Consider the following 11,195-nt stretch of genomic DNA (forward strand, 5'->3'; position numbering starts at 1 on the left):
TGAAAAGTTAAGCTGTTGATCTCTTTTTGGTTTAACTTTTGTGGTTTCCATGAATTTAAAAAAATCGTCCCTTTCTTAGACTTTCAAATCTAATAGAGTGTAGGTTTCTTTTCTTATTCTTTTATAATGTCAGGATTTTATTTTTGGGTCTCTGTTGTGATGTTTCCTCTTTCAACTCTCATTTTATAAATTTGTACTTGCACTTTCTTTTGTTTAACTGGGTTAATGATCTGCATATCTTGCTTAACTTTTCAAAGAACCAGCTCTTAGATTCATTCATTCATTCATTCGTTCTCAATATCATTAATTCTTAAGCTGAATTTTGTTATTTGTTAATTCTTCTTGTCTGTTACGTTACCTCTTCTTGTCTGCTAGGGGAGTACGGAGATCTGAGATTACAGAGCAGGAGTAGGTGTGGGTCCATGGCTAGAACAGGGATAGTGTATAGAGGGGTGAGTAGAGGTGCTCAGATTGCAGGGGAATCAAGACACATTTGGGGGTCTGCTTACCCAGGGTAGTATTGTGTGAGAGTGGGAATCTTTGTCAGGCTGATAAGGATGCCAGTGGCAAGTTGTTGGTAGGGAGAGCCTGTGGATATTTAAGAGGATTAGGGTAGTCTGGCATAGTAAGCTACTCTAAAGATCTGAGGCAGAAGAGCAAGAATTGGCCTGGAACAAATATTAGAAGGGAGACATGGTACAGGGAGGAGATTTGAGGTGTTCAGTTTTCAGGGAACTCAAGAAGCAGTAATTTTATTTTATCATCCAGTTTAACTTTAAGCCAGGCTTGAATGCATAAAACCATCAGATACGTTTTTTCGTTGAGATATTATTCACACGGATATAGACCAGTGATGTCTTTAAACCTATGTAGGAATAAAAGGAACATATTTTCTTTTTCTCTGCTCATGAGTGACCACATAGAAAGAGGTATTGTCATATTTTGTCTTTTTTCTCTTTGATAAGACCTAAGTTGTCAGGCATGTCTCCTTCTTTATAAGTGTCCACAAACAAGATAGAGCCTATTTTGATTATTCACTATTATATATAGAATTTCTTTAATAATGACCTATGACCTTAATGAATGACAAAAACTAAATTAATTGATTGAGATTTTTGTAAGTCTTAACATAGGAGAGACAGGACAGATTTTTGTAACAGTATTTGGAGCAACAGAGCTGGGACTGACCTGGAAGCCTCTTCCCTGAAAACTACCTCATCTAGTTGGAGAGGATACTATGCAAGCTGCTAAGGGAGAAAATCAATCAATAGTCCAACCCAATGGTAAAGCCAAATAGTGACAAAAACTAAATTAATTGATTGAGATTTTTGTAAGTCTTAACATAGGAAAGACAGGACAGATTTTCGTAACAGTATTTGGAGCAACAGAGCTGGGACTGACATGGAAGCCTCTTCCCTGAAAACTAGCTCATCTAGTCGGAGAGGATACTATGCAATCTGCTAAGGGAGAAAATCAATCAATAGTCCAACCCAATGGTAAAGCCAAATTCTATACTTTTAAATAATTCATAGCAGAACAAAACCTGTCTTGAAATACTTTGAAAGAATACCATATATAATTTGTGGGGAAGGTTTTTTTTCGCACTTTTTTATTCAAATTTCTTCAAAGTTATGATATTGAATGTTTTTCAGAGATAATTGACCCATTCTACAAACATTAGTCAAAAGCAGACAATTAAATTTACATTATGAGACAGTTAAATTAAATAATTACAATTCATATGGGTTTATAATTAATGTAAGTGCTACTTATCTGGTTATCTACTCATAAATGCTTTATTGAACATTTTATTCAGAAAATGCATGAGAATTGTCCTAGTGAGAGAAACCATAATAAATACAATTGTGCCTAGTGGTTTTGTCTTGCTAAAAATGGGTATTTGAGCATGGAGTGGTTAAATAATAGTTAAGGTGGAAATGCATCCATCCTCAAAAGAAGACTGTCTTTCATCATTTGGACAAAGAGGTGAAATAAATTTTTTTTCATTTTCCTATTGAGGACAAGCAGTTTTTCATGTTTCAAATGGATTGAATTGAAACATGAGTGTTACTTAAATACACACATGCACACACACACACATACATATATATTCTGCATGATCTTGTTTTTTAATGCATTTAAACCAAGGCACTTATGTCACTATGAGCATCCTATTGAGTTATATATTTATTTTAAAAAGCATTACTGTATTCATCAGCAAGGTGGCTGTATAAATCAGTGCTATATTTTATCAGTGTATCTTTTAAGAAATCATCAACTTAGATAAATATATAATGAGTAATAAATAGTAGGTATTAAATTATAATGTTGGATGGTATTAAACTATAAGTATTTGCAGTGAACATTTAGACATAGCTTTTCACTAGAGTTTCCAAATGCTATAAAATCCTACAAAAACTAAAACATATATTCCATGAGTGTAAGTGTAGAATAATCTAATTTTATCATATATTATATGAATGTATCAAATATTCATATTGTACATCATTGAGATATTCAAAATAATACATTATGAACAAATTTTGAGTTCCTTGATAGTAGAGCAAAAGGCCTCAGACAACTGTTATAATAAATATATCAGAGGTTCTAACAATTTGGCAGTTGAAATGTATAACATACAAATTTAAGAAAAGGAGTACATTTGAACAGTTTGACTTTCAGTGACATTCTAAGAGCATTCTAAACTGACCTTTATTATTTTAGGGGCTAAATAATTCTCAACATTATTTTCCTCACAGCTTCCTTTATCTGTTTATTTCTTAGACTGTAGATAACAGGATTTAAGAAGGGTGGAACAATGGTATAAAGCACAGACAGAATCATGTCCTGAATCACTTCTGAGGTAACTGGAGTTCTTAGATAAACAAAGGCACCTGAGGCAATGAACAGGGAAACAACAATAATGTGAGGGACACAGGTGGAAAAGGCCTTTCCTCTCTCTCCTTTGAGAGGAAAGTTCAACACAGTTGAAAATATGTGAATGTATGATACAGAAATGAAAGTTAAGCAGCCACCATCAATGATGAGGGCAGTTAGAAGAATGAAGAGTTTGTTGTTAAAGGTGTCTGAACAAGAGAGCTTCAACAGAGCAGGGATGCCACAGAAGAATTGAGAGACCAGGTTAGAATGACAGAAAGACAACTGGAATGTTTTCACGGTGTGTGAACCTGCTATGACAAGACCAAGGAGTAGGGAGGCCAGAGTCATCTGAACACAGAATTGGTGGTTCATGATGACAGGGTAGAGGAGGGGCTGGCAGATGGCCACATAGCGGTCTTGGGCCATCACGGTGAGAAATAGAATCTCTACACATGCACAAAATATGACTAAGAAGATCTGTGCAGAACATCCAGTCACAGATATGCCCCTGTTGTCAGTGAGAGAGTTGACACATGCTTTGGGGACTGTGACAGAAACATAGCACATGTCTAAAATTGACAGATTCCTGAGGAAGAAGTACATGGGTGTTTGGAGGTTTTGGTCAATGGTGCAAACCATAATGATGGTTAGGTTCCCTAGCAGGCTGCCCAGGTACATCAGCAGAAACAGCATGCTTATCAGGAGCCTGAGGTCCCATGTCTCAGCAAAAAATTCAAGGAGAAACTCAGTCACCATGGTGGAATTCGGTATAGTCTGAAGTTGCAAGTTCATCTGAAAATGGTAAGTATTGAAAGAGAACAAGCATAAAATAACAAATGACTACTTTTTCCCTTGACTTTACTTACTTCTATTCACTAAAAATGACCTACAAGAGTGAAAAATCAAATATTTCTTGCTTCGGCCTGTACATACTTTTACTGTGGTAATAGTTACTGTATACAGATCCTAAGATATATTGTGCAGTCCATCTAATTGTATGGCATAATGCTAAGCGTGGTTTATCAGTTTTTATAATAATATCCATCTCATGAAATTTAGTATCTTAATGAATATTAAATTTATTTTATAGGCACATTTCTAGAATAAATGAATTATTAGCATCCATCAGGAATGGCTAGAGAATTTTAGCTATGGAATCTATAAAAATTAATGTTTTTAAATGCAATTATTATATATTTATATCTGCATATAGGTTTTTTTTGTTCTATGAATGTGTTCATCATACACAGGAATACCTATAGGAGGAAGGATGGAGGGAAAAAGTGATGAAAGTGAAAGATGACAGACATATTGGGACAAGATAGTTTGGAAAAGAGGAAAAGAGAGACGTAGATATACTAGAGTGAAGGGAGGTTTTAACAAACACACTGCCTTCTAGGAATTCTGAGATCTGCAGAATAGGCCAGGAGCCTGGAACATGTGTCAGTTATACTTTCATGTTTGAGGCAGAATTTCCTCCTCTTAGAGAAAATTCTCATTTTGCTGAAATTCAATAAAGCTATAGATATTAATCTCTATTATTTAAAAATAGTGTTTGACTATTGGGATTATGTGTACACAATACAGGCTTAGCAAAACCTTGACTAATGTTTATTAAATATCTAGAACCTGGAGCAAAACCAACTTTACACGTAAACAACTTTGCATCCCTGACAGTATTTTGTTGTTGTTCTTGATTTTATATTGGACTCCAAGTTTGACTGACTTGATTGCACAGTAGGAAGTGCTGCCTTGTGCTTTCGAACTGTGATCTGCGCACTGATCATTGTCCCTGTATTTCTTTTCAGGACCTTTCTCAAGACAAACACAGATACTGTGTTCATGTTTCCTCATATTTCTGACAAGCTGGAAATGGCATGGCATCTAAGTGTGGTAAGAATCAGTATCTGATTTGTGTCCCTTTTTAAAAATGTACTAAACTATAATTTTACGGAAAATGATTTTGGTCATGACTACATTGGGAGACTGTGGTCATGACAGAATGAATAAATCCTTGAAGAGTATATTTCCATAAGGAATAATGAAATTTTAATGTTTGTGGTGATTTTTCAAATATGTGGTATATGATACCATGAAATCTTAATGAAGTTATCACTATGAATTACTAATTAAAAGGTGGTATATTTTTAGTATCTAAATTTTCTTTCTATCACAAGAATTAAAATTTTCCATGAATATATTGATATTTTTTACACTAGATCCTAAATCCATGTCATCTCTAATTTTGCTACAGAAACTTTCTCAGTACTTACAAAACTATTTCCCAATTTACCATGCTTTAAATCTTCCCACTCCCCTAGATAATAGGAACTCAGTCTATGTTTTCACCCTATAACACATTTGTATGATTTCCTTGAGGATATGCTCTTTGTCATTACTTCTTTGAAATTATGATAAAATTTAGTATACTTAGCTGATCACTAAAATGTCAATTAAATAAATATTTTCAGCTCCAAAAAAGAATTAGAATTTTAATCTTAAATGAGTAAGCATTATAGATCTGAGATTACAAAATACTAATATTTGACATAGTTATTATTTAATTTTTGCATTCTTCAAAGTATTATGTACTATTGTTACAAATCTGGTAGAATGCAATGAAGATAGTAAGAATTACAGTAGAATAAAACTAAATTCTGCTTCTGTGACCTGATAATACTGATGGAAAAGAATAAAACATAAAACACAAATAAATATGAAAATAACAAACAACTACCTCTCAGAAAAATAATTAAATAAAACTAAGCAAAGTCTAACTGACTTAAAGACACACAATGAGACCTGTCCCCAGTACTCATAACTGTAGGGTAGCTGGTCTTTATTTATATGAAGTCCTAAACACAATCTCCATGCTCAGTAAAAGACAGTAAGAAGTCAAAGACTAACCTAGAAAAATCTAGGTATCACAGATAAAATTAAGCATATAGACAAGTACAAATTAAGCATATAGAAAAGTACAATATTATCAATAAAATATAATTAGTATGCTATAATTAATATGCTAAAATGTAATGGTAGTACTGAAAACACTTTAATTGTATGTAAAAATGGAGAATGAAATATTAAAGATAATCATCGCTATAAAATAGATTAATAGATTATGAAAAAATAAAATCAAGAATTTATAATAAAATGCATCAGTAATAAATGTGAAGGGATTTTTCATTAAATAAAGGTACACTGTGTGACCTTAGTAAAATGTTATATAACATTTTATGAACTTCCATATGAGAACCACAAAAGTCATTACATTATTAAGAGAAGGACAAAATATTCAAATAATATCACATTGAAACATCATCAAATCAGGAACAAGACAGAATGAGAGGAATAAAACAGAAATAAAAGAGACAGATGATAGTTAACAAATCTAAAATGTGTGCTGAAATAGATATAATTACATTTTTTTTACTTGAAAAAGTTAATTTACTGGGTGTTTTAGCTTAAGAACCTCCAAATTCTAACAACTTAGTAATGCACAAAAGTTAATTATTATAGTGGAAACACATAATTGATTTATATGGAAAAGGGATATCTATATTATTTGAAAAGGTTTGCTTTTATTGGTGTGCATGTCTGTCTCTGTGTGCATCACACATAACATCAGAATCCCAAGGAGGCAAGAAAAGGATATCAGATCTCCTGTGGCTGGAGTTTCAGACAATTATCAGTCAGCTGCTGTGGATCCATGAAACTAAACTCAGGTCCTCTGGAAAAACAACTCGTATATCTAAAACAACACCTAAACTTTATTCACATTGTTTATAACACATTAAAAAATGTTTCTTCATTTCAAACAATGGTAAGACATTATTTTCTTATGCACTAATATACGAGAAAATTTTTTCTTCCAAACAGACATTATTATGGCACCTTTAGACACTATTGGCATATCTGAATAGAAGTTCATAGAGATCTGTAAAGGTCACAAGTTAAAATACTGACAGACAAATTTTAAAACATAGCATAACAATAAAATTAAAATGTAAAAGGCAAAACAGCATTGAAAACCCCTAACATATTTTTATTGAATTTCAAGTATTAAATGTAACTTCCATTAGTAGATGAACTACATCATTTACTTGAGAATGTTGGTTCCTGTTCTGTGCGCTCAGTCATTTTCAGCACCATCGTCAAAAGCCAATCCGGAAAGAATAACTGGGAATGAGGAAGAGCCTTGGACTTTGTGATTAAGGCTGCAACACCCACAAAGACGATTGAACCCCAGGGGTTACCTATAAATTGCCATATTTTCACAAAGGCACATGATTTATTTTAACATAAAATTATTGGAAAAAATTCAAAAAGTTTCTTTTTTAAAATTGTACAGATTACTGAGTTGGCAGAACCATTCAGTGTTACAAGGTGTCTCCTAGATTTATATTGTAAATAAAATCAACATAAAATGGCGTCTAAATGCTCTTTTTATTCCATTGAAAGTTATAATTGTCATATGGAAAACAGAAAAGAACATTCAAATTTGTATTGTATGAAGTCTGTGACAAGGTGGTAAGACACCTCAAATCAATAAAAATAATCCAAGCACATGGACAGGTGAATAGTCACGTCAGAAAAAGGAGTAGATTCCTGAGACTGTCCTCATAGGGAGATGTCCTTTTGCAATTGCTGTAAGCATAAGAGATAAATAATGCCACTATTGTTTCTCACAGAAAGTTAGAGGAGAATGGAAAACTGTAGGAGGCTGCACTAGCAGCCAGGTCTGCCATCTGTACCATAATCCCTATGTGGGTAACTGGGACCTTCTATGATGTATAGATGGTTCTATAGAAACTCATCCAGTATATTGCCTGAAACACGTACTAGTCAAAATGTTTATTCTCAAGCATGCTATATATGGAGTATAAACTGAGATCTAGGAGGTCAGGGATTGAAAGTGTTTGACAAGGAGGAATGAATGTATGCAGAGGAGAGAAAGTCCAAAATGAAGTATAAACTAACAGGCATTATGGAGGGTGAGTCAATTGATATCACGCCACAGAAAGTACTTGGACAGCAAGTTATTTTATATGTTAATATTGCACCAAACTATTATCTACTTAAAAAGAAAAGCTCAATAATAATTTTCTTATGAACAGGCATAAACATTTTAAGACATAAAATTTAAACAGATCCCCTTGCAAATGAATTGTCTGTGCCCAATGTCACAATGTTATTTATGAAGCCTGCAGTAATAGGTGAGTTTTGTCTTTCATGAATGCAGTTTTATTTAGATGAAATTCCACAGGAATACATCTATTTAGGGTAGTAATTACAAGTTAAATAACATAATATATCAATAAATTTATTGAGTTACTTAAAGTAAGCATTGTGCCTTTAAGAGTAATTTGACTTTCTTTGCTTAGCATGACATATTTTTCTTCCTTTTTTTACTACAATTAAGTAAAATACAGAAACACTAGAATCCATAATTTCTGAAGTGATAGAAAAGAAAAATAAAACTCCTTTCACCTAAATGCTATTTATGAGAAAATAACTGGATTTAGTTAAATAATGAGTGTAAAAGAAGGATAGAAACAGATATTCTGTGCAAATGGAAGGACTTTACTCACCTCAGACATTACAGAACTCAAGTCTAAAACAGTCTCTCATGTAGAAGAAGATGAAAACCAAATAGGAAAGTGGCTACTATAAAAATAATTTACTGTAATTTTACGTATATGCACTTTCAACATGAAAGCATATAAATATAAATGAAAAGTGAGAAGTAGGAAAGAAAAAACATCAATCCAGAAACAAGGTGCTTTAACAGTAAACTTTCACTAATGACTAATAATCTATATTAAAAATTAATTTTAAAAGGCTGGTGTGAAGACCATGAACCTAATAGAATCATATGAATATTCACCTCACAACTATCATGATTAGATTATTTTTCAGTATGTGCAGAATATTCCCCAGACATGGATGCATCAATTTTTCAACATTGTATTAACCACTTATCAAGGTATTTGCAATACAATATTCATGTATTTGTAAAATTAAGGAGGACCTGGAGGACATTATACCAAGTGAAATGAGTCAGACACACCACATGCTAAATCAATAGAAGTCTTAAGCAGTTATAAGAGAAATCAAATCCTCCAAGCTTCTTTTTAACTTCAGGATAATCTAAAATTCAATAACAAAATCCAATTATGAAATTAACTAATGCTTGTAAAAATGATATAAGGTAAGCAAAGATGCATAAAATGGGGATACTGAAAATATTAGTAACATTGACATACGAATGTGAAATAATTTTAAAAGGTTACTCATGTAAATGAATGTATAAGAGAAACGTTAAAATATATATCACAGAAATGCAACACAGCAGGATTGACAATTATCTGCCAATAGCTGTATGAAATTGCATAGGCAGAAGAAGTGGAGAAATTAAAAAAATACATCCCATGTAAAGTTAATTAAGAAAAAAATTTAGGAAATAATTTCAAACCTACTATGAATAACCATACTGAATTGATAATTAAATATCTCCCAACAAAGAACAATCAGGAATTGATGTGTTTCTTGTACAAATTCCAACAAACATGAAGGAAGTTTTCTTCCAATAAAAGGAAAGTAAGGGACCATTATATTGATTAAAATGAAAATAGTGTCACCTACGCCCCAAACCGTGATGAAGGTACACAACAAAATACAGTTGAGGCCAATAACCTTGAGAAACATGATTATAAAAATCTTGAACTATATTAGAATATAAACTAAAAATTAAAAAATAAATTTAGAAAGAAAGGAAGTGTTAAGAAAAAATAATGTGTGAATGGTCAATTAGCTTACAAACACATATAACAATTCTTAATAGGAATGTATTGACTTTACAATTAATAATCTTGAACAGCTGAATATTCATTGCAGAAGAATGCAATTGGAATTTTATCCTTTCTATAAATAACAACCAACCAGCTGTGGCTTTATAGGCCTTTAATCCCATCACTCAGGAATCAGAGGATGTGAAATTTAGGCCAGCCTGCCCTACATCAGGAGTTCCTGGTAAACTGTCCTGGAAGCAAACAGAAGTATTCTTGACATGAGTCTTGAGATTATTTATCTGGTGTGATACCCAACATACAAATCCCAAAAACAGACAAATGAGACTTATCAAACTGAAACTTGTGCACATCATAGGAATAAATTCATAGAGTTTAGAGACAAGCATAAAATATTAGAATATGAAATTTTCACATTGAATTTAACCTAAAACTTCATTGAATTAGTGAAACTTTTCCAAGTAAAAATATATGACATTATTGAAAACAGCTATTAAGATTATCAAAGAGAGGGCAGAATAAGAAGACTTGGAAATTCCCAGTCAGAAATTTACCAGCTTTAATTACTTTCTTCTGCATGGAAAGTTGAGTGAAAAGGCTCACACTTCTCTATTGTGCTCTTGAGTCTTAAACATAAATTCGGAATTTAAATAGCAAAAGTTTTATTTTCAAAAGCTTAATCATATTAAAATATAAAATACTGATATTTTAATCTGGAGAAATTGGAAATAGACTTATTACAATCTGAGATTTTAAATGTGCCTTCAGAAGCTGAACATTAACATCTTCAGTTGTATACTCCTATTGACCAACACACATTCACACTGTAAGATTCCTTTTACAAAATATTAAAAGACTTGTCCAATGTCACATAGAATAGGAAAATGGGATACAGAGAGATAGTCAGTAAAGAGCACATTTTCCCTGATGATGAGGCAGATCAACTTCTCTCTCTGCATGGAGGATAGAACGAGTTTTCTGCAATGATTATTAAGCATATACATTTCCTTTAATGTAGTATGCATAAATATACACCCATTATTTTTCTATTACACATTTAAATTTATTCATATGGAAAAGTCTGATGAAATGGTGAAAATTGTTTACTACCGGGACAAAATGATATTTCTGCATAATAAGAATATTTAACACTCACAAGCAATTTGGTGAATTTATGATAAATTCTATCAAATTAATTTCACAAATATATTTAATGATGATAATCTCAGTTTTCTGGTGAGAGGCACAATTGAAACAGACTATAAAGAAGAAAATTTAACAAACATGTAAAATAACATAATCTTTTCCAAGATTACTTTTTAAAACAATATTTTAAAAATATTTAAAAAAGTGTAACTCCTTGAACTGGTGGTACAGATGGTTGTTAGCCACCATGTGGATGCTGGGAATTAAATTTGGGTCCTCTGCAAGAGCACTCAGTGCTCTTAACCACTGAACCATCTCTCCAGCCCCAAGATGATAACTTTTAAACATTGTTTATTATAC

The 11,195-nt window shown here is 32.3% G+C and overlaps 1 protein-coding gene and 1 pseudogene across 1 annotated transcript; both read right to left on the reverse strand.

The window, feature by feature from the left end:
- The window catches only part of LOC103747105, a 20,048-nt pseudogene extending 19,624 nt beyond the window's left edge, over window positions 1-424 (reverse strand).
- Window positions 425-2,727: 2,303 nt separating this feature from the next.
- On the reverse strand, window positions 2,728-3,672 carry LOC103747106 (olfactory receptor 14C36). The gene has a single exon (XM_008849419.2). It carries the CDS (start codon window positions 3,670-3,672, stop codon window positions 2,728-2,730), a length of 945 nt encoding a protein of 314 aa, XP_008847641.2.
- Window positions 3,673-11,195: the final 7,523 nt, after the last annotated feature.

The sequence above is a fragment of the Nannospalax galili genome, unplaced genomic scaffold (genome assembly GCF_000622305.1).
Source record: "Nannospalax galili isolate Female #2095 unplaced genomic scaffold, S.galili_v1.0 scaffold1725, whole genome shotgun sequence".
Taxonomy (NCBI): domain Eukaryota; kingdom Metazoa; phylum Chordata; class Mammalia; order Rodentia; family Spalacidae; genus Nannospalax; species Nannospalax galili.